General features: G+C 40.6%; 8 protein-coding genes and 1 long non-coding RNA gene across 15 annotated transcripts in view; 4 read left to right on the top strand and 5 right to left on the bottom strand.

Moving 5' to 3' along the window:
• The first annotated feature begins 43 nt into the window (after window positions 1-43).
• LOC143908262 (heparin sulfate O-sulfotransferase) lies at window positions 44-2,218 on the top strand. The gene is made up of 7 exons (XM_077425766.1): window positions 44-388; window positions 475-701; window positions 992-1,077; window positions 1,157-1,295; window positions 1,370-1,467; window positions 1,621-1,778; window positions 1,914-2,218. Exons 1-7 carry the CDS (start codon window positions 274-276, stop codon window positions 2,123-2,125), a joined length of 1,035 nt encoding a protein of 344 aa, XP_077281892.1. The 5' UTR covers window positions 44-273; the 3' UTR covers window positions 2,126-2,218.
• On the bottom strand, window positions 2,215-3,725 carry Ntmt (N-terminal methyltransferase). Of its 2 annotated transcripts, XM_077425789.1 has the most exons (5): window positions 3,375-3,725; window positions 3,034-3,085; window positions 2,899-2,958; window positions 2,718-2,826; window positions 2,215-2,644 (listed from the first exon to the last, which is right to left on the bottom strand). In XM_077425789.1, the coding sequence occupies exons 1-5, from the start codon at window positions 3,543-3,545 to the stop codon at window positions 2,419-2,421; spliced, it is 618 nt and encodes a 205-aa protein (XP_077281915.1). In that variant the 5' UTR covers window positions 3,546-3,725; the 3' UTR covers window positions 2,215-2,418. The 2 variants fall into 2 exon arrangements, with proteins under 2 accessions (XP_077281915.1, XP_077281905.1); XM_077425779.1 differs by having other exon boundaries at window positions 2,899-3,085.
• A 150-nt stretch (window positions 3,726-3,875) lies between these two features.
• Window positions 3,876-8,472, bottom strand: Cbp80 (nuclear cap-binding protein subunit 1). The gene is made up of 11 exons (XM_077425753.1): window positions 8,216-8,472; window positions 7,014-7,482; window positions 6,440-6,934; window positions 6,184-6,355; window positions 5,871-6,076; window positions 5,637-5,740; window positions 5,155-5,390; window positions 4,893-5,071; window positions 4,509-4,764; window positions 4,254-4,367; window positions 3,876-4,129 (listed from the first exon to the last, which is right to left on the bottom strand). Exons 1-11 carry the CDS (start codon window positions 8,253-8,255, stop codon window positions 4,016-4,018), a joined length of 2,385 nt encoding a protein of 794 aa, XP_077281879.1. The 5' UTR covers window positions 8,256-8,472; the 3' UTR covers window positions 3,876-4,015.
• A 516-nt stretch (window positions 8,473-8,988) lies between these two features.
• Pli (E3 ubiquitin-protein ligase pellino) lies at window positions 8,989-16,070 on the top strand. 5 transcript variants are annotated; one of them, XM_077426361.1, is made up of 8 exons: window positions 8,989-9,841; window positions 12,312-12,505; window positions 13,832-14,014; window positions 14,096-14,327; window positions 14,747-14,953; window positions 15,042-15,329; window positions 15,411-15,742; window positions 15,866-16,070. In XM_077426361.1, the coding sequence occupies exons 2-8, from the start codon at window positions 12,471-12,473 to the stop codon at window positions 15,990-15,992; spliced, it is 1,404 nt and encodes a 467-aa protein (XP_077282487.1). In that variant the 5' UTR covers window positions 8,989-9,841; window positions 12,312-12,470; the 3' UTR covers window positions 15,993-16,070. The 5 variants fall into 5 exon arrangements, with proteins under 5 accessions (XP_077282487.1, XP_077282489.1, XP_077282484.1 ...); XM_077426362.1 differs by lacking the exon at window positions 8,989-9,841 and adding an exon at window positions 10,238-10,256; XM_077426363.1 differs by lacking the exon at window positions 12,312-12,505.
• Window positions 16,071-16,364: 294 nt separating this feature from the next.
• Rpl32 (ribosomal protein L32) lies at window positions 16,365-17,662 on the bottom strand. Its single transcript, XM_077426393.1, has 4 exons — window positions 17,524-17,662; window positions 17,229-17,341; window positions 16,827-16,979; window positions 16,365-16,567 (listed from the first exon to the last, which is right to left on the bottom strand). The coding sequence occupies exons 2-4, from the start codon at window positions 17,319-17,321 to the stop codon at window positions 16,409-16,411; spliced, it is 405 nt and encodes a 134-aa protein (XP_077282519.1). The 5' UTR covers window positions 17,322-17,341; window positions 17,524-17,662; the 3' UTR covers window positions 16,365-16,408.
• Window positions 17,663-18,075: 413 nt separating this feature from the next.
• Window positions 18,076-19,155, top strand: LOC143908644 (uncharacterized). Its single transcript, XR_013260204.1, has 3 exons — window positions 18,076-18,195; window positions 18,265-18,411; window positions 18,498-19,155. It is a non-coding gene; the product is annotated as an uncharacterized LOC143908644 (long non-coding RNA).
• Window positions 19,156-20,982: 1,827 nt separating this feature from the next.
• LOC143908637 (heterogeneous nuclear ribonucleoprotein M-like) lies at window positions 20,983-22,193 on the bottom strand. The gene is made up of 3 exons (XM_077426386.1): window positions 21,846-22,193; window positions 21,513-21,759; window positions 20,983-21,420 (listed from the first exon to the last, which is right to left on the bottom strand). The coding sequence occupies exons 1-3, from the start codon at window positions 22,056-22,058 to the stop codon at window positions 21,212-21,214; spliced, it is 669 nt and encodes a 222-aa protein (XP_077282512.1). The 5' UTR covers window positions 22,059-22,193; the 3' UTR covers window positions 20,983-21,211.
• Window positions 22,108-22,729, bottom strand: LOC143908641 (forkhead box protein O6-like). The gene has a single exon (XM_077426390.1). The coding sequence runs from the start codon at window positions 22,570-22,572 to the stop codon at window positions 22,108-22,110; it is 465 nt and encodes a 154-aa protein (XP_077282516.1). The 5' UTR covers window positions 22,573-22,729.
• A 338-nt stretch (window positions 22,730-23,067) lies between these two features.
• The window catches only part of LOC143908635 (uncharacterized), a 189,369-nt gene continuing 185,673 nt past the window's right edge, over window positions 23,068-26,763 (top strand). For both annotated transcript variants that reach the window (XM_077426384.1, XM_077426381.1), the window contains exon 1: window positions 23,068-23,808. The gene's annotated coding sequence lies outside the window, so the exon portion shown is untranslated. The remainder of the gene's footprint in view (window positions 23,809-26,763) is intronic.

Raw genomic sequence — 26,763 nt, 5'->3', positions numbered from 1 at the left:
GTTTTCGCAGGTAATTTTCTAACCTAAAAAGTTACGCCTTGCCGCGGCACGCACGCGGTATATCACGGAGCTCGTCGGCCGAACGTCGACGCATAAAAACTGGCGTGCGGTTTATAAAGAAGGGGCCGATATATTCGGGAAAGGAAAAAGGATACCTCGCCTGAGCGCCTGGCGTACGTTTCGAGCTTTCGCGGCTCGGCTTCGGACTTCGGACACGGCACCCTCGCGGGCGGCCGACGCGGGTGATAGGTATGGTTTGAGCGGCTACGTAAGATGATCCTGAGGAACTTGCCGTTCACGCAATGGGTCCTGATCCTGTTCCTCATCTTCATAATAGTCTATCAGCAAGTGCGATTGAACGACGTGGAGGAGAGCTGCAGATCGCTCCGTACGTGGTTCAAATCTAACCTCGAAACACAGTCCCGATTCTGCTCGCGATACAGATCGCGGGAATAACACGGATTTCCTTTGCAGATGACGCCGTCGTGCGGATCGACGCTAGGTACGACGACAGGCGCGTCGAGGCGCGAGGAGGTAGCGAGGATGATCTGGAGGACGTCGTTATGATATACAACAGAGTGCCCAAGACAGCGTCCACCAGTTTCATGGGATTAGTTTACGATTTGTGCAAGCAGAACAAATATCATGTGCTGCACATTAACGTGACGAATAACATGCACACCCTTACTTTCGCTAACCAGGTGTGTTATGCATTAAAGAAGATTCATGTACCGCGCTTGGTTATAGCCTGTGATCTTTCACATTAGAATCTTGTTTAAGACGCACAATTGCTTCTCGAATTATCTTCTTACTGTAGGGTAAGATACGCGACAGTACTTTACATGATAGAGCAGTATAAAAATATGCCTAAAGCAAGAAAATAAGTCTGCATCTTGGTTTCTGTTTGCTACATATTTCCTTCTTTCTTTGTAAAAGCTTAGATACATGTATCTTATAATGAATTTTATCACTAACGTAAAGATATATGCAGGTTCAATTTGCAAATAACATATCAAACTGGAATAGTATAAAGCCAGCGTTTTACCATGGACACATGGCGTTTTTAAATTTTGGAAAGTAGGTACAGCAAGGTTTGCACCTTTTACACAAAACAAAAATATTTATTCGTTTTACTTAACACCTTTTTATTTTCCAGATTTGGTACTAAACGTATGCCTTTGTATATAAATTTACTGAGAAAACCTTTAGACAGATTTGTATCATATTATTACTTCTTAAGATACGGGGATAATTTTAGACCCCACGTTATAAGGAAGAAACATGGAGATACAAAGGTTTGTGCATTTATCCGCAAAAAATATATGAATATAAAGAATAAATTTGTCTAATCATTTTTAATTTTGTCTAGACATTTGACGAGTGTATAAATATTGGACAACCCGACTGTGATCCTAATAACATGTGGCTACAGATTCCATTTTTTTGTGGCCACGATCCAGCTTGTTGGTAAACTCTTTTCTTTATACGTAATTCTCTTATAACGTAATTGGAAATAAAACATTTTGAACAAATCTTTTATATAGATTTTATATTTCCTGACTGCACATCGAGATATGTAGTAATTATTATCAATTCATCGTTGTGATTTATCTTTTGCAGGGAAATTGGTAACAGCTGGGCGTTGGAGGAAGCCAAACGGAATTTACAAAAGTATTACTTCCTGGTCGGAGTGACGGAAGAGTTAAACGAATTCGTAGAGGTATTGGAGATTGTACTACCACGGTTTTTCAAAGGGGCATACAACGTTTTTTTACATAGTAGGTATTCGTGAGAACAATTATTTATCCTCTTCGAGAGATATATATATATAATACTTGACAATATATTTCCTTTATTGCATTATCACTGTTAAAACAATATCAGAATATATCGATGCTTTTCTTTGATTTTAGATAACAAGTCACACTTACGACAAACCACGCAAAAACTCAATCCATTATCTGAAACAATAGACAAGATCCAGCAATCGGTTGTGTGGAAGATGGAAAATGAATTCTATAATTTTGCTTTGGAGCATTTCCATGCTGTGAAAAGGCGACTCACAAATGCTTCCCCTCAAGATGCAAATCAACGTTTTATGTATGAAAAGATACGGCCAAAGTAAAACTACTTTTTTACATAGAACTTTACGCGCTGAGTAATTGCGAAATGTGTATTTATTGTAATTATAAACAAAATAATTTTTGTATAAAATGAATTTATAGAGTTAATATTTTATTTCTATATACAAGATATATAGCGCTTTTTTTCGAAATCCTTTTTCTTGAAAAAATTACACTTAGAAAACTAACATATATATATATTTTTTTGAGAAAATACAAATTAAATAGAATAATTTAGACCTCTAAGAATATACAATACTCAGACAATTCGTTTTGTATATTGCGCATTATCGGTTTACTGATTTCTTGATCTAAGGGCAAACATATAAACTGGATATAAGCCGCGTGGGAATTTAGTCTGTTGTTGTTCCTTTATGCAAATAAGATCGGCCTTTTCAAATAAAGACCGCAAAGTATTCAATGGTCTTGTTACGGAAGAATCTTCCTTGTCGGTTTCTATTTTATTTGAGGTTGTGACATTTTCTTTCACCACTAGTACACCGTTATCTTTCAAGCCCAATCTGCAAATCCAAATTACAAGGTGAGAAACGGTTCTTCGTGCTTCCTCTACGATAGAACGAAAATCAAACTTACGAGCACTTTCTAAAAAATTCTATCAAATCGTCGTCTTCCAAATGTCCCAATACCCATTGACACCATACAAGATCGTACTTCTTTGCCGTAGAGCAGAAATTTTGCAATCCTTAAAAGAGATGAACATATTTATATCTGTTACGCCAAATCTCTCAATCTGTTGTAGATAAAATATATTTACCAATGGGATAATATTGGTTGATTCGCGACGAATAGTTTTCCAAGGAGATCTTTGCTACTTCTAGAAATTTCGGATTTTGTTCAACGAGGTCTATGTGTTTAAAAAATTTTAATAATAAGTTCTTCGTAATTCTACCAATACCAGCACCGCAATCAAGGGCAAACGCTTTGGAAGGTGGATTTTCTAACTAAAACAAAACAATTTTTTTTAGATACATTATTTCTTCAACACTTTTGACGAGATATATGCTTCATGCAAAATTAAGAGAGAGAGAGAGAGAGAGACATGCTATCGATTTCTCTTATATCAACATATTTCACAGTCACTTCCAGATTAAAAAAGAACATTGGATATATTCAATCTCACAAAAGTCACACACATGTTATTCACTTAATTAATTTACTTTTTATCGAACATGCAAAAATGTAAAGAGATTTACGAAATGCACTGATAGGTTAAATCATAACAATATGTACCTCGAAGAGAGATTTTAGGAAGAGCGTAGAGCCTTTTATGTCAGTCTGCGAGATAAATCCAAAGCCGCCCAGCATCCCGTTAACCGTGGGAGGGATGCGGTCCCAATATTTCGCGGCGGCGGTGTAAAATTCGCCTTGACACGGGTTCGCGACATGCTGCGGCTCTTGCATTTTCGCACACTGCCGACTGCGATTTTCGCTAATTACGTCCGTTCACCCTACGTTTCCTTCACAAGGTTCCTGTCATTCAGGTCATTCTTCCCACGATTGACGGATTGACGGTCAAGGTCAAAAACGGTTTGGAACACGTGATAAAAACTATGATTTTTTAGCAACGACTCGGTGTTTTGACGACTGCAATTCTATCGACGCGTCGAAATATCGATATAATTTAAAAGTATTTTGGAATTCCGAAGAGTTTTAAAGGTCCGCAAAATTTTAACTTTTAAAAATTGGCAGTGTCAGGACGAGGACAGTATCAGATGAGAGACGACACAAATAAAAACTCTAAAATGTACTTTATTGAAACTTAGCTTATTAACTTAAATGTATTTGATGCAGCTTAGCTTACTAACTTATATAAACGTACTCTGATACATCTGATATAAATACATTATTTATATATGTATATATATCTTATTTTATGCTCGTAGAGAAACAAATTGATGAAACACGTCCAAAATATGAGGATCCAAGTCTGGAGTGAAGAGTAAAGTTTCCAACGTCGAAGAATATTTTTGTACTTGCTCTTGATGCTGTAAAGTAGAATAAACGTCCTCCAATTACGATAGACAAAAATTATATGTATATTTTTTTCATTTGTTTTTCCGCGTTAAGCATTGAATATTATTACATAATAATAATCAATTTATAACTCACAGATAAGAAAACTTGTTGCAATCTTCCTACAGTCCATTTATACCAATGCGTGTTATAGTCAATTCCATCTGTGTCGCAGCGCACTAAATGTTCCGATAGGATCATTATAAAACGCTAAAAAAGAAGAAATTAATATATTGCTTACATTGTCATATAAAAGTCTTGCGTAAAACAATTTTAGAAATTCTTTCATGTCAAGAAAAAAAATGACATTCGTGGATTTACTTTTAATACAAGTGATGTGCTTTTTTATACCTGAAATATAATGAGGAATAAATTTTTCTGATCTGCTTGCGCAGCTTCCAACTTTTCCTCCATTCGTTCTACCACATCCTCCGATGGTCTCTCCCTATTTCTCTCTTTATTAGTATCCTCCTCGTCCGAAGAGGAACCTGACCTACTTTCCGCTCTTCTCAGTTTCTCCCTCGCCTCCGTCAATTCCGTGCTCAATTTCGTCACATGCTTGTTCATTTTACGTATTGTCAAGTGCAGTATTTCCCAAATATATAATCTGGAAATGAAAATTTCTCGTGTTACCGTTCTCTCCAATGTGTACCGGGAATTGTGTTGATATATATTTTGAAATAAAATGAATAAATTAAATATTTTATCAAGATGCAAAACAACAGTAAAACGAACTTTGTAAACTCAGATGCCATCTCTTTGGAAAATATCCAGTTGGCGATAGCGCTGCATTCAATAATACCGGTTTTTAAAAACTTGTCTGTTAGCACTACCATCATTTGGTAATGATTCTTCCACAACGCGTACATGTTTCTTAATATACATATCTGTGCTTCTTCCGTTTCAGCGAGCACCTGTGTTCGAAAAATAATCATAATGTGAGGAGCACACATGCATATGCATCCAAATTGTACAGCAAATTGTTAAGTTCATTTACCTTGAAAACATAGTGAAACTTTACTATGGCCGCAAAACTATGACTGAAACTTTTCGAACCAAGGTTCAGTAAAGTTTGTACAAAGACGTCGATTTTTAACGGATTGTAATTATTCGTCTCTTCGTTTTCTCTGGGACCAGGTAATGTATTTAATACATTTAATGCTTCTTCCGGCGTGCATTTACGTCTTATAGAAACCACCAATTCGTGTGCTGCTGATGTACCGGGGAGTGAACCTGAAATAGTTTGATAATGTATCGATACTGTTACATATTAATAATGTTATGAAGATTTTTTGTTCAATAGCTTTGCTATGTCTTATATCAATGATTCAAATAAAAAGTTTTCATTCATGCTTAATCGTGGTTAAAAATAAGATATTACATCCTCTTATATCAAAATATCCAAACAAGGTTGTAGCACATATATCTCGTTAAGTCGCAAAGCAGTGATATTAAAGTTCTATTACACTATATACTTACTGGCACCTTCAGATGAATATTTGTAGACGGGCTCGGGAACTGCTGGAATCAAGTCTACGTACGAGTCTGGCATCATATCCCGAATCCTTTGATAATATGACAATCTAAAAATGTGAAAATTTTGTACGTTATTTCAACTTGTTATTTTAATATAATTGGAGATAGATTAATCTATTTAAATATATGTACGCACACACACACATAGTAAAAAACAGACTTGGACAAAATACTGACCTCAAAGCTTTAAGCAAGACCTCTCGTATAAATTTTGGTCTTGGATGTTCTACGTCACGTTGCAAGCAAGAATCCCAATCTTCCCACGACCAACGGAATTGGAAATTGTTTAAATGGTACGCAAACCACCAAACAAAACGATCGAAGGCAGTAGCCGCCATACTGTCTATACGACGAAACAGAATCTCCGTGGCTTGCGCCAGTACCTACACAGTAATACAATTTAAATGTTATTTCTATCGTACTCTACTATATTTATATAAATAACGATACGGTATTAAATTTTCGAGCGTGTAATTTATATTGTTAATACCTGTGGCATGGTCGAAGGCTGCAATTTGCAGAGTTCTATCAAAATTGATCCATAACCGATCTCTAAATGTTTTGGAGTGGGCAGTCTAAACAATTCACCGAATATCACTTCGACAATACAATAGTCTAAAGGGATTTTGGCTTTGAACGGGAAGTTCAGTAATTGTGCAGCACTGTGAAATAAAAATAATTAATATTATTACATGTAATTTGGAACAGCGACAGCAACAGTTGTAATTTTTTTCAATATATATTACCAATCCTTTCTCTCAAAATAATAATTATTGATGATCTGCCGTAAGTGCTCTTCTATCAGAAATCGCTCAATGGCGTGACTTCCCGGTAATAATGGCCCTTCGGCAGGACAATCCGTATAATCGAACATACGAAAGACGACGGTGGGCAACGGATAGGAATAGGATTCATGGTGTGGAGGCGGTATCAAAGGTGGTAAATTATGTTGCAACGCTTCACACAGAATCGAATCAAATGCCAGATAGGGGCGTGGGATATGCTTCTCGGCCCAATTATCCTGCCTCAGTTTGCGAACTTGCGCCCACAAGCAATCCAAATACTCTTCCTGCGGATGAGGCGTGTCACTCGACCATACTCTCAACGCTGGCTGATGTTTCTTGCTTCGTTTATTCAAAAATATCTCTATCGTAACCATCAGATGGTCTAATTCTTGTTCCTTTTTCTCATATAACTCTCTGCCAACCCACGGCAGCGTCGATAGAACGGCATAAACATACCTGTAAATTATTACGTATAATTATTTAATTTACGTAATTCATACAACAAACTCCACATAGATAAAGGTTTCTCACATACCAATCACGTCTCACTTGCGGTACTCCATCCTCGTTCGCAGCATCCAGCATATTGTCAAACAACTGCATCAACGATCCGCACGATAAAACATGGCAATTTACCAAATCAGCTAGAAATCTAAGCGAATACCTAGCCACATCCCATTTGCACGCTTTTAAAGAATCCTTGAAATTTTTCACCATATAATCAACAAATTCTCCACCAAAATTGAAATTTTTCGCGTTCAACAGCCCGACGAGAGTGGTGTAAATTGTGCATTTTTCTGGCATCTTAATAGCGCAGTCCGTTAAAATTCGAAGAATCTTGCTACGAAATAAACCCAGGTCGGCTTCCAATACGGAAGCCAAACCTTCCAAGTTGCTTTCCAGAGACGACGTTGACTTTTCTCCAACGCGGAGGATGAGAGATTCAAGACGATCTTCAATCTCTTGATTCTCCGAAACCCTCCTGCGTTTCTTGTATACTCGATCTAAGAAAAGAATAAACATACGTAACGAATAAATACATGTAATTTTATAAATGTAATAAGTAGAAAGGTTTAGTCGTACAAGCACCGTATCGATAAAGATTTTTATAATAAGAAAATATATAATACGTAATAAAAATATGATCTATCAACACTACGTACGTATGTTAACAATTTGTAATTTAATTAAATTTATGTCAAATGTTAGCCAGATGCAAATTTATAATATTTAAATTTAAATTTGTATAATATTTAAACATTATTTAAATATTATTTCAACAGAGACATTAAAGTATTTTTTTTTAAACACTTTTTTCCACTTTTTCAATTTAAAAAATATGTATCTTGCGTGATAGATAAATCTAATACTAAAAACTTTTTTTGCTTTCTGTACTTCTGAAAAAGGTGTGTATATATATATATATATATATATATATATATATATATATATATATATATATATATATATGTGTGTGTGTGTGTGTGTGTGTGTGTGTGTGTGTGTGTGTGTGTGTGTGTGTGTGTGTGTGTGTGTGTGTGTGTAAACGCGCGCGCTTAACATGCGTCAGAAATAAAAAGTACAGACATCGTCAAGCAATTGAATTTGAATTGGATTTAGAAAAGACGATATGAAAATAAGAGACGTTCATATTAATGCAGCTTTCTGCTTGAACATCACAAATAATCGGTAAATCGCGGCGTCAGGAGGACGGCGATAACTTTGAACCTCGCTCACCATAGCCGTCATCTTCCTCGTGTACTCTTCTACGGCTCATTTTTCGCGATACAGCCGACGGCTCTCGAAAGTGGTACTCGCGATCGTTACCCCCGCGCTTGTCGCGCTTTCTTCAATTCGGAGTAATTCGCGAAATTTCACACGCGCATCAAATTCTAACCCCCCGTTCCGTTACGCCGAACTGACAATCACCGACAATCGAGCATCTAGACATTCGAGACGATAAAGACGAGGATGGCACGACGCCATTGACGATCGCGTTCGACAACATAAAAGCCATTTTCCAGGAGCAAAAATTCCAGGGGAAAAAGTAATCGCCGATCAAAGTCCCCAGGAAGCGGACTCTCCTATTGGACGTCGGACGTTGTCTGTTTACGAGCAAACTGTGAGAGTGCCTCCCCATAGTCCCCATGCAAAACGGAATCTCGGAATCATTCCGATTGGTTAGTCCCATGAGGCTATTGGTTAGCCTCATGGGACTAACCAATCGGAATGATTCCGAGATTCCGTCCTGCATGGGGAGGCACCCTGAACTGTAAACTCGTCTTAAGTCTGGTGTTTAATTTTTTCTAGTTTTAAGAATTAGAAAAGGATAAAAAGTAAGTTAAACAGAGAGATTAAAATTATAATCTCATATTGATAGAAAAATGAACATATGAATTTGATCGGACTGTGAACAGTGCGAACTCCGACCAAGGTTCGCTCGGGGGCGGATTCGCGCCGCCCGGAAAAGGATCGACCAATCGCGCGACGCGCTCCGATCTATCTGATCGCAGCAACATGGCGTCTCTCGCATTGGACACGGACGCATCGGACGAGTTCGGATCGCGGTAATCCGATTTTCTCGCTCGACACCCTTCCGCGAGGAATCGAGCGGCGCGTTTCGCGATCCTGTCCGTGCGTACGCTCGGCATACGTCGTCGGATTCGCGTCCGGACTGTCCGGAGTCCGATAGTTGCGAGTCTACACCAGTCTATACGTGCGTGTGTCGCGTCGCGTCGCGTCGCGTCGCGTTTGTGTTGCGTTGTATTTTACTCCGCGTGGGTGGGTGCCTGTGTCATCGCGCGCTCCGCGGAGGCGCAGCCACCGTCGACCATCCCGCGACTCCGTCGCCGCCGTCGTCGTATCGTCGCGCGCCGCGCGCGACAAGCGTGTTCCGCATAACGAGAGCGACGATCGAACCATCGAACTCCGGGGGAGGGTGGGAAAGGTGAAACAACGCCGCGGAAGAAGCGAGAGAGAGACGGACGTCGGTTTGGCGTTCGGCGTGATCGATATGACACCCGCGTAACACGCGCCCGCGATCATGGGGTATCGCCGTTCCACCCGTGGACCGTCGCCGTCGCTCCTGGCAAACACGATGGATCGCGACGATTCGAGGAAGACGGAAGAGTGAGAGCCCGTGGGGGGGCGGCGCGCGCTCCATTCAACGTCATTGCACATCGTCATTATTCGGAGGACGACTCCTCGGGAAAGTAAAGGGGGGGCGGCAAGGTGGAAGAGCGTGCCGCCGCGTCTCCCAAAGAGATCGGACGACGTTCGCTCGATCGGAGAAGGACATTCTTTAAACGTGCTCGTCGCAGCGAAGTCGTGCTCGAATGCGGAGCGTGCCACGATGGTGATACGGTAAAACGATCTGCCATTTAATCCCCCGTAGTCTTCCCGAAACTGAAAGAATGAGACAGAGAGCGTGCGCGCGCGCGTGTGCGTGTGTGTGTGTGAGAGAGAGAGAGAGCGCGAGAAAGAGAGAACGAGTGAGGGGGAGGGAGATACACCCTCCTCCCCGCGCGCGGTCGATAGCACTGCACGAGACAAATCGTGTCGCCGATCGACGTGCCGCGGTGCACCGTTGCGATTTTCCTGTCTGCAACCGATACGATACTGCGTCGTTCGGCGTACGCGCAAATATGCGTGTGTACACACACACACACACACACACACACGCCGACGTGCGCCTGTGTGCATCGGATATTTACCAAACACGCACAGGACGCGCAGAGATCGCGGGAACGTTATATCTCTCGGGAGTGATATCGGCTCGGTGCGTGTGATCGCTTTTCCTCCTCCTCCTCCTCCTTTCCGCCCCGTTCATTGTGTCTTTTGTCCGCGCGATCATCGCGGAGGGCCTCCCCCCCCGCGAGCACAGGTGTCCGCGAACGGTTCCGCCAGCTCGCCTAATATTTTGAAAGTCCTCGGTCACGCTCGTCGCACACTCCTCTCTTCTTCCTCGTCGCGACCTTGCTTTTCTCCCGTTCCGCGAGAGCGGTCCGTACTTTGCTCCGTTTTGGGAGATGTACATAGGAGAGCTCAGAGCCGAAAGGCGCGACATTCGTCAGCAAGACAAACGAGAACCGCCGTAGTTCCGGCGGGTTCAATTTCCGATCCGAATGCTCGGGACGGAATCTCGCGAGCCTCGAGAATTAAAAAAAAAAAAAAAAAAAAATTGTCGGTACCTGTTCATTATACGGACGCCACTTCTTATTTTTTTCTATTTTTTAAGTACATCTCGATTATTTATACACTATTTGTTGGAGCAACGGTAATTAAATTTACTGTTTGCAAAGAATCGTTATTATGTTTGGCCCGTCTCTCTCAACTTGAATTTCCATTATTCTAAATTTAGGGAAAACGAGGTTTATAAAGTTTTATTTTTTCTACGAAAATTTCTAATACGATTTTTTCTAAATATTGTATCTTAGGAATTAGTAATAATGGACGTAAAACTCTTTATATCATTGTACAACTTGAGCTACAATTAATTCCATTTCGACAAAAACTGTGGAGGTACGATTCTTTACCGTTAAGGTACAAAGATATATATATTTATTTTAAAAGTGGCGCCCGCGTATACCGAACAACGCCAATTCGTTTTTATCTATCGCACGAAGGTTCGAACTCGATAAAATTACCGTTGTTCGGTGATAAAGGAATCGCGAGGGAATCTTGTCGAAAACTCGGGGGACAGCGCAACTATCATCGGCGAGAATCGCTTTATTCGTGATCGCGCGAGTATAATGGACGAAATGCAAATCTTTTTAGGTCATCGACGTAACTTGGTACGGCACTGTCCAAGTGGTTGCGAAAGAACGTTTGTTTATCCCGCGCGCGATAAGCGTATTTTGATCGTAGAGAATATCTGCTGACACTCGTTCTTCGCGATGACTCGCACGCGGCCGCTAATTGTCCGCTATTGTTGAAACCGAAAGTTGTTGCGTACCTCGCGGAGAGACGTGACTCTATACTCTCTGAACAGCACCATCGAACCTCCGTCGCGAATAATACGGAATAACGCATTTAAAAAATGAACAACTCCCATAAAATCGCTATTTTGTAAACTAATCGAATCGAATTAAAATAGGATTAATGATTATCTCGTTGAAAATCTGTAATCGTCATTGCAAAGCAGTTGGTGTTTTGTGTTATCTTTAAGTGTGCAATCGATGTGCCTCGTACTACGTTTACGCGAGCGTTACTTCCGTAGTAACTTACGATAATTCCTTCGCGTAAACGGGTAAATTATCGTAAGTTAATACAGAAGTAACGCTCGCGTAAACGTAGTATCAGATCTGTCGAAGAGGAAATTTCCAAACGGGCTTTTCTGGGTGCATTTTTAGCCGCATGCTCCGGTTGTACGTGTTATGTGCTTGACATTCTTCGTTTCACAAATTATTACGGAACTTTATTTCAAGATAAAGCTATGCATTGCGTAGAATTTTCGTAACACGCGTAAACGTGTATTAACTATTGTAAGCTAGCGTAAACAGCAGTCGTAATAGCCCATTTGTGCGTAGGTGTCTATAGAGAAAATTTGAGGATGATTCGGTAGGAATACCCGGTACGATTAGAAATAATGAAATAAACGAGAGAAATGTCAATCGAGAATTTTTGACGCGCCAAAGTCAACTTAATTTCTAGACCATGGTTAGCGTAATTTCTAGACCTGCTTGTCGAAGCGTATCCGCGCGCACTTTCCACGGATATGGAAAATTTTATTGCGCAAAAAGTTACGCCGGGGCGCAGCTCGCCCGGCGAATAGATAGAAAAAGAGAGTTGACGATTAATTATGATCTTTATGTTGAATTGTTTCTCATTGCAGATCATAATTACCAATTCGCAGCTTGCCGCGTGCAAATGCAATTGCTCAGATATGTCTGCAACCGCGTGAAGATCCTTAAGACTGCCCGTCCTCTTACCAAGTTACCCTTTCAAGTACCATGTGTGGAAGTAGTAGTCTATAAGTCCCATTGAAAGGAGGATGCCGGTAACTAAACGCATTCCATACCCTTCGCGGTAAGTAAGCCTACGGTTTACATATTACGTAATGTAAGCCACGACAAAACTAATTTTTTCTCTATCACGGCTTTGTGTTCAGATGCGATTAGGATTTTCTTGTAGAAACGCACCGTTTGTAAAGAAAACACACGAAGCGTGCCGTCACGTTTGTGACGAAAACGAAAATAAGCTTCTTTTGTAAAGAATCACTTTGTAGAGAATAAAGTAAACGGGACAGATTGCGTGGCTGTACAGATATGTGCGACAAGGTGATGTATCAAGCGCTTCCTTCACTCGCAAAATCGGCAGGCTCGAAATGCCGTGCCGCTATCTCTAAACGATGGCAAAATTACAAAAGAAAGCGTGCCAAATACATTCATCTGACGATTTAGGTCTTAGTGCGAATACATTAACAATGTTAAGTCACCTCGCTCTCGGCATAAAATACTTAAAAATACTGAAACTTCGCTGTACAGTCTCACCCATATCCGATATCTTTTTGCTTTTTGGGACTAGAAAGTATTTCCAGTTACAGACATCCTTCTGTTCAACGTTTCCATAAGTTATTAACATATTAATCCTGTTTTAATCTCCAAATGAAATCTCCTTTTCCTTGGTGGTAGCTGCAATTATGCAAGAATAGGGAAGCGCTCAGGGAACGAGTATAATTTGTACAGTTTTAACGCAACGTGTACTACATGATTATTCATCCTCCACGTTTTACTCTTAAGATCTCCTAACTAGGGCTATTATGACTGCATTGTTTCTGAGGATTTATCTTTCCTTCCTGTAAAAATTTTAATAAAATGAGAGCTCTCACTGCTTCGTGGGCTTAATAAGATTTATAGTGCTACTTTGCAATTGGTTCTTGGTTAAATTAGTTGTTTTACAAAGAATTAACAAATATATCTCACAATAATTTGTCACATTATTCTGTATAGGGTGATGTGCCACTACCATCATTTCTTTCAGCCATAAGTATTACAAATCAAAAGAGAAACAAATTCATAATTACTTAAATAAAAGAGAGTCTAATTATGAAGTTATTAAATATCTCAGCAAATTAAGCCTCGAAACTACAAATAAACGATAAACCCATTCCCCAACAATTAATTTCAATTTTTAACAGAGGTTTAATTTGATGCTTGATTACTATAGTACCTAATACCGAAAAATATTTGCAGTCAATATATTCTTTTATTTGTAAAAAAAAAAGAGCGACTTCGAATTTATCGGAGAATCTATTTAGCGTCAATAAGAATCTTAATAAAAAAAGTGGTAGTGGAACATCACCCTATGTGTTTATGTACGAACGGTTTATTATACCGTATGTTTCACAATTAGATCCGACGGCGGTAGTAGCGAGAGCCCATTGCTCGTGGAAGAAGGTGAGACAGTCGGTGCACCTCACAGTCCACGCAATATACACAGTCGCAGCCATTCACATGGCAATCCACACCGATCTCACAGTTATCATCACGAAAAGCCCAAACAATTAGTGAAATACGGCGAACTAGTTATACTTGGGTAAGGATTTCCAGCGAATTAAGCGGATGAAAGAAAGCGGAAGGTTAATCGACTAACGAATCTTTCTGACGACTTTCACAGGTACAATGGTTACCTTCCACCTGGCGATAGGGGAAGAAGGAGAAGTAAATTCGTATTATACAAAAGACCCGTGCCAAATGGTGTTAAACGTAGCAAGCACTACATCGTTAAGACGCCCCACAGTTCGCAAGCCATCCTCAACACGAAGCAGCACTCGATTTCGTACACGCTCTCCAGGACACAGGCTGTTATTGTCGAATACACGGAAGATGAAAAAACGGACATGTTTCAGGTAAATCCGAAATACTCTATCTTATGGGTTTCGCAGAGTTAGGATTCATGCTCATCATAATGAGAGGAATTAGCAACAAGGAATTAAACATAGAGAGAATTCATAGTCGCATCTTATTTCAAGACCGTCTCGAAATAATATGCGACTATGAATTCTCTCTATGTTTTATTCCTTGTTCGTTATTCCTTTCATTGCGCATGAGCCTTTATTGTTAGTTTCTTTATTAACTTTTCATATCAGTGTGTTCATTATATGGAGGGGTAAAAAAGCCTAAAATATCTATATAATATATAAATTGCATCTGTGTGCACACGAGTCAATATTTAAAAAAATTTGACTTAGACCACTATGGGCTCTTACCCCACCATATGTAGTTGTACATATGTGATGTATAATTCTAAATCTCACGTGTCCGATAGATCGGTCGTTCGTCCGAGTCGCCAATCGATTTCGTAGTGATGGACACGTGTGCGGGCGGTGGCGACGGCGGGCCTGCTAACGAAGGACGCGTCGCCCAAAGCACCATCAGCAGGTTCGCTTGTCGAATCCTGGCGGACCGATCGGACCCTAGAGTCGCCAGGATCTATGCCGCGGGCTTCGACAGTTCGAGGAACATTTTTTTAGGGGTGAGATTCGGAATCTACTATTGATCGTACGGACTTAGTACATCTAATTTAGCAAAGGAACGGGAACTTTATCGACAATCTTACGCAGGAAAAAGCAACCAAATGGCAGGAAAATCGCGAGATCGATGGACTTACGACAAACGGAGTCCTGATAATGCATCCGCGGGGCCAGTTCTGCGGTGGTGAGGCCCAATGCGGCTTCTGGCGGGAAGTTAGCGTAGGTGGCGGAGTTTTCTCGCTCAGAGAAAGTAGGAGCGCTCAGCAGAAGGGCAATGTCGTGGAAGACGAGAGCAATGTTCTGCAAGATGGTACTCTCATCGACCTCTGTGGCGCTACTTTGCTCTGGCGATCAGCCGAAGGCCTCGCGAAGTCTCCGGTAATTTACAACGTTTTTAGAAAGATTTTATAAAGTCATATTGCAAAATTTACATTCGCTGATTGCACGTTTCTCTCACAGACGAAACAGGATCTAGAGGAATTAGTTGACGCTATAAACGCCGGCAGGCCGCAGTGCCCTGTGGGCTTGAACACCTTGGTCATACCACGCAAAGCAGCTTCGGATTCGACGCAGCAGCAGCCATACGTTTACCTTAAATGCGGTCATGTACAAGGGCATCACGATTGGGGCCAGGAAAAGGATAAGGTTACGAGAAGATGTCCCATGTGCCTTGTCGCAGGGGCGGTAGTCAAATTGTCTATGGGAATAGAGCCTGCCTTTTACGTAGACTGCGGACCGCCCACTTACGCATTTAGTCCCTGTGGGCATATGGCTACGGAGAAAACTGTCAAGTTAGTAACGCGCGTCAATCGCTAATCCTCTACACTTTTAAATAAGTTATAGATACATTTCAAGCGCGTTATTAGTTTTTCCGCGATTTTCTCATTTGCTGTTTGTCCTTTTCCGTTTTGCAGATACTGGGAAAAAGTAGCCATTCCACACGGCACAAACGGCTATATCGCGATCTGTCCCTTCTGCGCGGTACCGCTCGAGGGAACGCCAGGATATGTAAAACTAATTTTTCAGGATAATGTAGATTGAAAATATAAAATAATATCTTACATGTAGAAATTAATAACTTCTTAAGAAATATAAGATTATTAAACTCAGAGAAAGAGAGAGCGATCGTACTGAATACCCATAGACATTTCCATTTTCCTTTTTTTTTATATATCATAGAATGATGTAATATACTGTGCGCAACTATTCGCGATTATGTAATTTACTAGTAAATTGGTAAATGGTATATAACAGTCAATTTTAATTAATAACGAATAAATCTTGCAATCTTAAAAAGCTTATTGTTGTCATATATGATTTGCAAGAAGTCCGATGGTCTTGTAATTTTGAGAATGTTTACGTAGAATAGTCGAATATACCACTAAGAAATTATAGAAGACTAGACAGGAGATATACGTTTTTAATATTTTATTTCCAAAATACACGTAAAGTAATGCTTACTCGTTCTCTTCCGAACGTAAACGTGCACTGGCATTGGTTACGCGTATCGAAAGTTGTTGAGCACGCTCGACAATGGTTTTCCTTTTCTTACTGCTAACCCCATGTGCAATCTCTGCGCAGAACTTGCGATTTTGCATCATTAAAACTTCCAGTTCCTGTAAAAAAAAAAAGAATCAGTTTTTGTATATGTAATTTATCAAGAAATACATAAATATGCAGCTGTGCACAAGATAACGTACTTGTTTTCTAACTGTAGCCAACTCGCGTAATGCTATTTACATATTTTGAATAATGAAAACTCTTGAAATACATATTTTCATATTGTAAGAAAAGTCGACATTCGAGATCACTCTGTCTATACAAATCCCAAATTCATTGATTTTTAAAAAGATTCTTTTTAAAAGCAACATTTACCTTCACGTTATGCACAAGGACCTTGCGGAAGCCGGTTGGTAGCATGTGACGCGTTTTCTTGTTGCTACCATAACCAATGTTGGGCATCAAGTATTGACCCTTGAAGCGCCTGCGGACTCTGTTATCGATACCTTTTGGTTTACGCCAGTTGCGCTGCAAAATGTACGCAACATATTTTATACATACACTTTACGCTAATAAGTAGTTAATCTAAAAGACAAATCTCTCTCTAGAAGAATAATAGTTTGAATAAGCAAGATAAATATATAATGTTAAATAAAATTAAATGCGTATAAGTTACTACACGCTATATAACAATGCTGTACAATGTAGGCAGCATAACCAAACTTTACAAACACGTTTATACGCAATTCGAGGGGACGAAGCGAGAGATATACCTACCTTGAGTTTATCATATCTGTCACTCTGATGTCTGATGAACTTCTTCGTCCTCTTCTTCACGATTTTAGGTCGATAGACCGGTCGGATGGACATTTTGAAGGTTTAGCGTTTCACTGAAACACAACAAACAGAAATCCAAATCATTCCGGTCGTAAGCTATTCCGCTTATACCTCTCGCTTAAAAATATTACATTCTCGCACTTCAGAAAATCGTCAACAATTGATCAGTTTTCGTACTATGCCCGTCTCGTTGACGATTATCGTGAAAAATACGGATTTTTCGCGCGATACGTACCGCTCGCTAATATGTCGAAAACGGGAAAGGTAGGGAAAGAGGTTAGGGTTAGGATTCACGAGACACGATTTATCCTCGCTTTCCCAAGGAATACAGAAATACAGAGCGGAAACAAGCGCTTGTGGAGAAGAGCGGGAAGAGCTCTTTTCTCGTCGAGAGTTTGGACAACTTTTGACTAGTCGAAAGAATAAATTATTATCGCTAAATATTTTTATCATCTTAAATAATAAAAATTTGTATTCTTTAAAAAATGATAAATTAAATATTAAAGAAATATAAAGGTAATAAAGAATTATATATTTTGTTCTAAAAAATAATTTCTATTAAAAATATAATAATAAAGCAATAAAAAAGCGAAGCAAAAAATCCATCGATATCTGTGCGTTTTATTAATGGAAATAAAAGTTTATAGTTCGTTTTCGTTGCTCATTCAATAAGATTGAAGAAAGCCGAATGTTGGCGAGCTTGACTACGCAGTAGCCAACTTGACCAGTGTAGTAGCTGGAGTCTGGACTAGCTGATAGCCGAAGCCGAAGCCCCCCAAGCCGAGGCCACAGTATAACCATACCCAGTAGCGACACTCAGCCGTCCGACCCGGAATAAAATTTTAGTGCGCATGTGCGAGTCCGTACATCTCACAACATGGTTGCGCCCAGTTGCGTCTCGAACATCGTAGGTAACCTCAACCTCCACAGTTTTATGACATATTTTTTATTTGAATAAATTGTGTCTTTTTATTAGTGATAAGAAAATTCCGGGTGTGACGTGCTACATTAAAATGAAGTTAATGAAGAGAGGTGGATATAGTTGTGCCATGAAGAATTGTTCAAATATTTCTGGGCGTGAATCTGGTCCCAGTTTTTTTCGTTTTCCAAAAGACCCAGATAAGTAAAATAATTTCCATTAGCGGATTTGTTAATTGAATTATATATCAAGTGTTTTTTCATTAATATTTTATACAAAACATCTTTCAGAGCAAAATTGTGGTTGGAAAAATGTGGTCGCGAAATTAACACGTCACCAGAAAATTTATATAAAAATTACAAAGTTTGTGGTGATCATTTTAAATCGTCGATGTTTTTAAACGATTTGAAAAACAGACTTCAACCACATGCAATCCCCGAACAAATGGAAAATGATAAATCTTTTGAATTATCAAGTGAAAACAACGCAACATTTAATTTGAGTGATGATTCTGAGGAAATTCAGTAATATCAGGTAAGCAGTTTTGAACTCTGTGTGTGTGTGTGTGTGTGTGTGTGTATGGTTGGAAATATCAAAAATTTTGTGAACATAATTACTATATTTCAGTTGAGTGTGATATCATTAAATCTAACTATGATAAGCAACAATTGGAATACTTTTTTTAACATTTTTACTATTTTTTATGTAAGTATTATACAGTAACAGCACATAATGATAGTGAATATTACATGTTTTCACTTATTCCAATTATTGTTTCAGTTGACATTGACATTTGGAGCACATTCTTTCTACTGAAGGATGTCCATGAGGAACAATTAATTAAAAAAAAATGGATATCTTAATATTTATATATTACTAAAATTTTCAGTAAAAATTATGAAATTTTAACGCAAGTATTCGGAATAAACATAAGTATTTTTTTAAATATTTTTATGCATTTTTTACTCAATGACAGAACAAATAAAAATATTAGCTTTTGCGCCCAATGATCTATATTCGCTTTTGAGCTCAATAATTATATATATTTTGTATACATTTTACAATTCTATTTACACAATAAGTTACGAAAAATTTTGAAATAAAATGATACAAAATACACAGAAGTATTATTTTCATTTCTTCTACTTCAAGAAATTCTTTGGATTATAATTAAAATTGCGCAAAAAATCTTTTTTGATTATATATACTCATATACATTTTTAATTATATATGTACATTTCAATTGTAGCGCCGGTACATCTGACAATATGGCGACGTACCACGTGACTTGAGGACAACTACATCAAAGGTGCCGACACTCAGTGTCGCTACTGGGTATGGTTATACTGTGCCGAGGCCGCCCGAAGCGCCAGACGTTTCGCGGACGAATTCGAAGAGCGCGTGTTTACTAATACTGTTTACTTGCGACGGAGTGATTCGAATGCGATTCCGCGATCGTCGCGACGCGTCTCGTAATCGGCCATAATTCAAGATTTATTATGGAGCTATTTAACATCCAGATAATGTTCGAGAAATATTTAAATAAATATTGGAAATGTGGTCGAAATAGCGAATTATCGGGAAAAGAGTAAAAGAGACGCGGGACGGCAGGAGTTAATTACAAGAACGAAAAAACGTGCGCGGCGTACTCCTTAAGCCCGTGTCACACTACGTATCGCGGACGCGGATCGGATTGAGATTGCGGATCGTAATCCAGCCAATTATAGACGAGCAGCTCATCTGTGATTGGCTGACATCCGATCCGCGATCCGTAATCCCAATCCGATCCGTGTCCGCGATACGTAGTGTGACACGGGCTCTTTAAGAATGTGATATATTACGATTCACAAAGTAGCCAGTATCGTAGATATATCTATGTAGCGTCAACTTCAACAACTATCTAACGTCTAATATTCAAGTTATCTCGACAATTATTAAAATGATAATTGGCGCAGCTAATTGCAGGACCGAAAAAATATGCACATACTTACTACCTGGCAATGATCGTACGAGCGTTGCGTTTTCGATGCACTTCAGCGAGATGCGCGCGAAACGAGTGACGATCCCGCCATCGCCGTAACAGAGCGAATGTCCGCGTTATATAGCGCGACTTTCACACACGTAAAAGTAAAATTTTCGAAATATTAAAAAATAAATAAAATCTTAGAAATATACTCAAAATACAAAAATCGAAATATTTGAAGAATTACGATTAATTCGTACCGTTAAACGCGTTGCAAAAAAAAAATAAAAATAAAAATTTCACACAATAGCACAGAAATAAAACACAACGACCAGTATAGTTTATATATTATATATAGTCTCAAAACGGATTTGGATTTTATTCAATTACTGTTATGAGAGTGGTGGTTATACAAGATTGTTACAATGCACAAAATGTTCCTCAAGATCTACATGGCGAGAGGAGAATTATGTTTACCAAAAAATAATGTCGCCAATTGCAACGTCGTCCATCGTACCGGAATCAATCCAAGTCCCGTCCGCGTACGTTTCCGCGGAGAACAGACGAGATTAAGAGAAAGACGCGACATATTCGATGCCACGATTTACTTTTTGGTAAACATACTACGGTGCATAAAACGCAGAATTTAGCCGAATCTTTACTACTATAATTACTGACTTATAGTAAGATCATCAAGCAACCTAAGCCTAAACAACTAAACTATAGTCACGATCGTTAGAAAAAAAAGAACTGAATTTTAAGAAGTGAACACGTAGTAGACTTCCACTGTAAAAAGAAACAATGATTTGGCGGTAAAAAATACAAAATTGAAAAAGTTGAGAGGGCGGGGATAAAGAGAAAGAGAGAGGGCGTGGAGTGTTCGTCGGTAGCCGACTTGCTGATCTTCCAAAGACAGACACTTCTCGCTTTCCGTCCTAAGTTCTGCCAGACAACTAGGATGAATTTTAGAGTATCAGAAGTGTAATCCTGCGGACGACACACAAACACCCAGATTCCTCACGCCGCGTCAATAAGTTATGATTAAAGCATCGAGTTACGGTGATATAAGTACAATATCTGACACTTGTCCGATATTATACTCGATATGAAGCTACCGCTTTGGCCTTGATTTCCAGAGAACCCACCGCCGCCACCAGGCAGATCGTTCGCCCGTACACCGGGATTATTTCTAGCAACATCCAACGGTCTGTTACCATCAGCTCCGAGCTCCATGCCGATTCCCTTTAAACCTGATTTAAAAAGTAAATTTATTTATAGAAGCAGCAAGCGTGTGTGTGTATCGCCCGATCGCATTATCGCGGACTGACGAATGTGCAAATACCTTCCGGTAATTTAGGCGGCATCTCAGGTTCGCTGGCTCTGCCGAGTATGACGGTCATGCGTCTGTCGTCCAACCGTTGATCGTGGAACATCGAGATGGCCTGTACCGATTCTACCGGGCGAGCGTACTCCACGACACCGCAACCTTTTGATTTACCATCCTTATCTTTCCACAATTCAACACGCAACACTTCCCCGGCCAACTTGAAAACTTCAATTAGCTTCCTCTCGTCAACTTTATAATCCAGCTGAATAAATAGACACGCGTATATTTTCTCGATGGGATAAGTACACAAGTACACGCTCTTTAAAATATTACTTGCGTCATACTAACGTTTGCGACGAAGACCCTTGTGACCAGAGGACCTTCGATACCTAAAGACTCTAAAAATTGGGTGCTAAGACCGTAGGGGTTTCCAAATTTATTGTCACCTCCGCTGCTACTGCCGCCACCGTCGCCACTGCCGCCACCGCCACCATCGCCGCCGCCGCCGCCGCCGCCACCTCCTCCACCACCACCGACTCCTGCGCCGGTAGGCGCGGACATATTTTGCCTTCCGCCTTCGCGCTGCCTGTCGTCCCGATTTCTATTCTTGTTACGACCCGTCGTTAAACGGCCGTGCTTGCCGGACGGCAAGGGACTGTCCGGGAATAGGTCCGGACCCTCTCTGACGCTGCTGCCGGAACTGGACGTGGGCTTCGAAGCCTTCGAACGGCCGCTTCTGCGACGGGGGACGGATTTTGGCGAATTGGAATCGGGATTCGGGATTGATCGTCCAAGCACCCTTATCTTCCTCGTTCCACACTCGCGTGAACCTGGTGTGCCTCGTCAAGTTGCCGCGCACGCTGCTCTTCCAAGGGGTACAGCTGTTGTCGTCGCCCTTGTCCTTCAAGAAGGGCACGTTCTGGACCATCCACTCATAGATCTGTTTGAGGCGGAGCCGCTGATCGGGCGCGCTGGTGATCGCCTGGGTGATCAGGTCGACGTAGTTCAAGGACTGCGGCTCGAATCCGGTGAATCCGGTCTCCAGATCCGGCGAGGTCGAGTCACGTAAGGACATGATTTGAGATTTACACCGCGCGATACGGCCGGCGTAATAACGCGCTTCAGGGACCCGCAAAAGGAAGAAATCGTAAGTACCACGCGATAAGCACGCGCGTCGCACACGTTCTTCGAATTGCCACGAAATGCCGCGAAACTGACTGCCGACGCCTCGGGCGGCTTCGGAAGACTTCGGCTCGTCTCGGTGAGATTGAACAGTCGCGAGATCCGAGACGAGCCGAAGTCTTCCGAAGCCGCCCGAGGCGTCGGCAGTTTCGCGGACGAATTCGAAGAATGTGTGTGCGACGCGCGTATCGCGTGGAAATTAGCGCGGACAGTGTGAATATCGGTGCGAGATCGGACAATAAACTGTCTCGGACGGTAACAGCTTCGTCGCTCACCATCGGGCAAGTGTTAAATCTTAACTCGAAAGGCCGTCGCGACGTCATTCTCCGAAAATTCGCCTCTCAAAATTGAAGGAGCTCCAAGTTGTCGGTCCACTTGGGTATCGCGAGTCGCGAGATCCGAGACGAGCCGAAGCCGCCCGAGGCCGGCCGAGGCGCCGGTACTGCCGGGTAGTTTCGCGGACGAATTCGAAGAGTGTGTTGCGACGCGCGTATCGCGTGAAAAGTAGTGCGGACAGTGAGGACATCGGTTCGCGATCGGACAATAAACTGTCTCGGACGATAACAGCTTCGTCGCTCACCATCGGGCAAGTGTTAAATCTGAACTCCAAAGTCCGTCGCGGCGTCATTCTCCGAAAATTCGTCTCTCGAAATTGGACAAGCCCAAGTTACTAGTGTATACATCCGTATCGCGAGATCCGAAGTTACCCGAGGCCGCCCGAGACCAGGAGTGGTTTCGCGAACGATTTTGAAAATTGCGCGACTCGCGTTATCGCGCGGGAAATTAACGCGGAAAGTGCGAGAATATCGGAGCACAAAATGGCCGCGTCGTCGACGGTTTCGCGAGGGTGAACTCATCGCGTTTCGTCGAACGAACGTAAAAGTTCGATTCGAGCTGTGATCGCGGACCGTAATTCTTCGAAAAGTGAGGTGGATTCTGGAAGGAAGGAGGGAAAGAGGGAAAGACTTCCCCTAGATCGCCAATTTCGCTACATTTGTCTTGGAATCGTGTGAATCCAGAACGAAATGAATATCTGCGAGGTGTCGTGGCATCGCGAAGGGACATTTTTCCGGAAACAAACGAGACGCGAATCTCGTCGGAGCGGGACGAGCCAGGTGCCAGGAAAAGGGTGAGTCACATTTTGTTCTTTATTTCTTCCTCAATTTTATATCGATATTTCAAGCATGGCAGCCGCGCCGAAGAAATAATAATTAATAAATATATGTGGAGCTGAAATGTTCCCTCTCTCTCTCTCTCTCTTTCTCCCTCCCCCTTTCCTATTTTCTACAATGTAGGAAATATGCATTTAATTAAGAGGAAAAAAGATTATACCTTTTTTATATGATTATTATAAAACTGAATAGGGTTTTCGTAATGAAGGAAAATAAATATTTTCGTAATAATTATAAAGTGGCGCGACGAGCCAAAATTTCATCCATTGCGTATTTCGAATTGGCATAAGAATTAACTGTCAAAAAGAATTATATATATTGAGATACAATTTTTAAGTCACAAATCGAAGATAGACTTTTCTCTCTGATCTCACACGCCGCTTTCGAGAAATCATATATATTAAAGGAAATACAAAGAGGAGTGCTTAAAAAAAATATATATTCGACATGTTAATACTCGGCACCTTATAATAGTGAATAATTTTAATAACGATGAAAATTATGTACATATTTACAGGCTTGTAAACACTTATTCGATAATACGACACGTACATTAAGGGCCTTACTACTTCCGTATGAAACGCGTTTTTTACTCGATTAACGGATATTAAACGCCAATCGAGTCGCGCGCTCGAAAAATCCACGATGCAAAATATATCGCACTTCCGAGAGTCTGTACGAAAAATATATCGAAAGGACCTACTTTCGAGCGTAAGTGTCGAGATGTTGTGCGCTCTCACGTTGATTTCGGAAATAATAACGTACAGGCGCGTTTTCATCCTGGAAAGAGAGACCGCGTGTTTAACATTTTCTCATTTTGTCCCAACAAATGATTGCTTGTTAAGAATATAATGGAGTAAAAGAGCGAGGCGAATTTTATTGAAAAATTCTGCGTTTTATTATAGTGGAAATATATGTGGAAAAATCTCTTTTACGTAATAAGGTGCGCCCCAATTTTTCATCCATTTCGTATTACGAGTTGGCATAAAAAAACTATTAAAAAGAATCAAGATATTTTAAATCACGAATCGAAGATAGGCTTCCCTCTTGTCTCTCGAGAAATCGCTTTCGAGAAATCGTATAAGTATTTATAAGGAATATAAATTTGCCAAAGAGAAGTGCTCTAAAAAAAAAAAAAAGATCAATGGCCTTCTCTCTCTCTTTTTTGTTACATTTTCGCAAAGAAGATTTATAAAACTATATTTATTGACGGACCGTCGATAAACTCTTATCTCACTTTCGTTATTCAACCGACGCGAAAAAGCTCGTTCCGGGGCTTACGCTCGGGGAAAAAGTACACGCAAGAAAATCCGCCGTTTAAACATGGAAGGCCGGCTACTTTTTGTCGCGCACTTGCCCTCAATTTCGGGCGTTATTTTAGGGCTCCGCCCGTTATCTCTCTCCAGGATAAACCGCGCACGCGAAGTCAACGTCGCAAAAGGTCTTCGTCCTCTTCAGATACGTGCGTCAATTCGTCCCTCGCTTTCTTTCCTCGCGCGTGGCAAGAGCGACGGGATCCTTCGCCTGCTTTACAAGGGAAGTACACCATTTGTCGCGTTGAAAACGGAATTCCGTCAAATATCTGTGTCGCGTGTTTTCCGCCGTGGGGAAAAACGCTCCGAGGCGCGCTTTCCTCGCTCGAGCGTGGAGGAGAACGAGACGGAGGAGAAGGAGGAGGATGGGGACGTGGATGAGGACGGGATTATATTACGCGGAGCGACGCTCATATCGAGAGGCAGCAGTTTTTTTTTCCCGCGTCGCGTAATTTTTTTTCCTTTTCATAACGCGTCGAGCACGCCTATGCGTTCCATATATTAGTCCAGTCACTATGTACATTTAAAAAAGACATAATTCTGACCCAGGATTTTTCTTTTGGGGGGTGTTGGGGGATCAAAAAAAGCTTAATCTCAAGTTTTCGACCTTTGTTTCCCGCTTGCTTTTTTTACGGGAGTAAAAAATGTGAAAAATGGTTTTTCCGCGATAATTCGGTTTCTAATAAAGTTACAAGGTCGAATCGGAGCTCATTTTAAAGTTTTTTTTACGCTCTACAAATTATGTCGTATGACATTTTTACGTATAATCGATTGTTTTCGAGACATGGAACGAGAAAGGGAAATAAAAAGTATGAGAGATATTTAGTTTTTTCTCTTTACTCATTATTGTCGTCCGAAATTGCAAAAATGCTTCAAATGAAACTTGTAGAGCGTAAAAAAACCTACAATTTTTATTTGTTATTCATTTCATTTCGTTGAAAATTACGCCTTGTAGAGCACCTCAAAGTGGAGAGTCGTCGCCATCGCGTCAGCGATAAAGTATTTCTTTCTTATAAACTTACTTCACAAATATTGTCACTTAGATATAAAACTGCACGCTTTCATGTATTCTTCAATGAAACGGTAAGTGTAATTAAGAAAACTTGACGGTTTCAAAATAGCTACAATAATTTCAGGCTTTGCAAGATTTATTTGCAACTTTGAGGCGTAGTGCGATATGGAATTTTCAACGAAATTAAAGTAATAAATAAAAAACATTTTACGAATTTTATTGCTGTGCAAGTTTTATTTGAAGCGTTTATACAGATTCGTGTGCGAAAAACGATAAAATAGAAAAAAACGAACAAAAATGCTCAATTTTTTCCTTTTCTCTTTCGATATCTCGAAAACTATCGATCGTACGCCAAAATATCACTGAACGTAACTTGTAGAGCGGGAAAAATCCTATAAAAAACACCTATTATGTTACTTATTTGCGTCAATGAAGTCGGAAATCTTAGCGAAAGCGTTCGGTGCCGCGTATCGACGTAACCAACGCGCCGCTAACGCGATGACGACGACTCTCCACTTTGAGGCGTTCTACAAGGCGTAATTTTCAACGAAATAAAATAAATAACAAATAAAAATTGTAGGTTTTTT

The sequence above is a fragment of the Temnothorax americanus genome, unplaced genomic scaffold (assembly GCF_048541705.1).
Source record: "Temnothorax americanus isolate GAGA-0224 unplaced genomic scaffold, ASM4854170v1 Scaffold11, whole genome shotgun sequence".
Taxonomy (NCBI): Eukaryota; Metazoa; Arthropoda; class Insecta; order Hymenoptera; family Formicidae; genus Temnothorax; species Temnothorax americanus.
This window is presented reverse-complemented; position numbering and strand designations above follow the sequence as displayed.

Coding starts and splice junctions, on each gene's coding strand:
- LOC143908262 (XM_077425766.1), top strand. CDS start 274: ATGATCCTGAGGAACTTGCCGTTCACGCAATGGGTCCTGATCCTGTTC. Junction 1,078..1,156: donor GCGTTTTTAAATTTTGGAAA/GTAGGTACAGCA, acceptor TTTATTTTCCAG/ATTTGGTACTAAACGTATGC. Junction 1,468..1,620: donor GGCCACGATCCAGCTTGTTG/GTAAACTCTTTT, acceptor TATCTTTTGCAG/GGAAATTGGTAACAGCTGGG.
- Ntmt (XM_077425779.1), bottom strand. CDS start 3,545: ATGCAAGAGCCGCAGCATGTCGCGAACCCGTGTCAAGGCGAATTTTAC. Junction 3,086..3,374: donor TCCTAAAATCTCTCTTCGAG/GTACATATTGTT, acceptor GTTTTGTTTTAG/TTAGAAAATCCACCTTCCAA. Junction 2,827..2,898: donor CAACCAATATTATCCCATTG/GTAAATATATTT, acceptor ATCTCTTTTAAG/GATTGCAAAATTTCTGCTCT.
- Cbp80 (XM_077425753.1), bottom strand. CDS start 8,255: ATGAGCCGTAGAAGAGTACACGAGGAAGATGACGGCTATG. Junction 4,368..4,508: donor TATTCCTCATTATATTTCAG/GTATAAAAAAGC, acceptor CTTCTTTTTTAG/CGTTTTATAATGATCCTATC. Junction 4,130..4,253: donor TGCAACAAGTTTTCTTATCT/GTGAGTTATAAA, acceptor TCTACTTTACAG/CATCAAGAGCAAGTACAAAA.
- Pli (XM_077426358.1), top strand. CDS start 10,123: ATGCGTGTGTACACACACACACACACACACACACACGCCGACGTGCGC. Junction 14,328..14,746: donor AAAAAACGGACATGTTTCAG/GTAAATCCGAAA, acceptor CGTGTCCGATAG/ATCGGTCGTTCGTCCGAGTC. Junction 14,954..15,041: donor CGAGGAACATTTTTTTAGGG/GTGAGATTCGGA, acceptor AATCTTACGCAG/GAAAAAGCAACCAAATGGCA.
- Rpl32 (XM_077426393.1), bottom strand. CDS start 17,321: ATGTCCATCCGACCGGTCTATCGACCTAAAATCGTGAAGAAGAGGACG. Junction 16,980..17,228: donor ACAGATATGATAAACTCAAG/GTAGGTATATCT, acceptor TACATTTTGCAG/CGCAACTGGCGTAAACCAAA. Junction 16,568..16,826: donor TCCTTGTGCATAACGTGAAG/GTAAATGTTGCT, acceptor TTTTTTTTACAG/GAACTGGAAGTTTTAATGAT.
- LOC143908637 (XM_077426386.1), bottom strand. CDS start 22,058: ATGTCCGCGCCTACCGGCGCAGGAGTCGGTGGTGGTGGAGGAGGTGGC. Junction 21,760..21,845: donor CAAGGGTCTTCGTCGCAAAC/GTTAGTATGACG, acceptor CTATTTATTCAG/CTGGATTATAAAGTTGACGA. Junction 21,421..21,512: donor GCCGCCTAAATTACCGGAAG/GTATTTGCACAT, acceptor TTTTTAAATCAG/GTTTAAAGGGAATCGGCATG.
- LOC143908641 (XM_077426390.1), bottom strand. CDS start 22,572: ATGTCCTTACGTGACTCGACCTCGCCGGATCTGGAGACCGGATTCACC.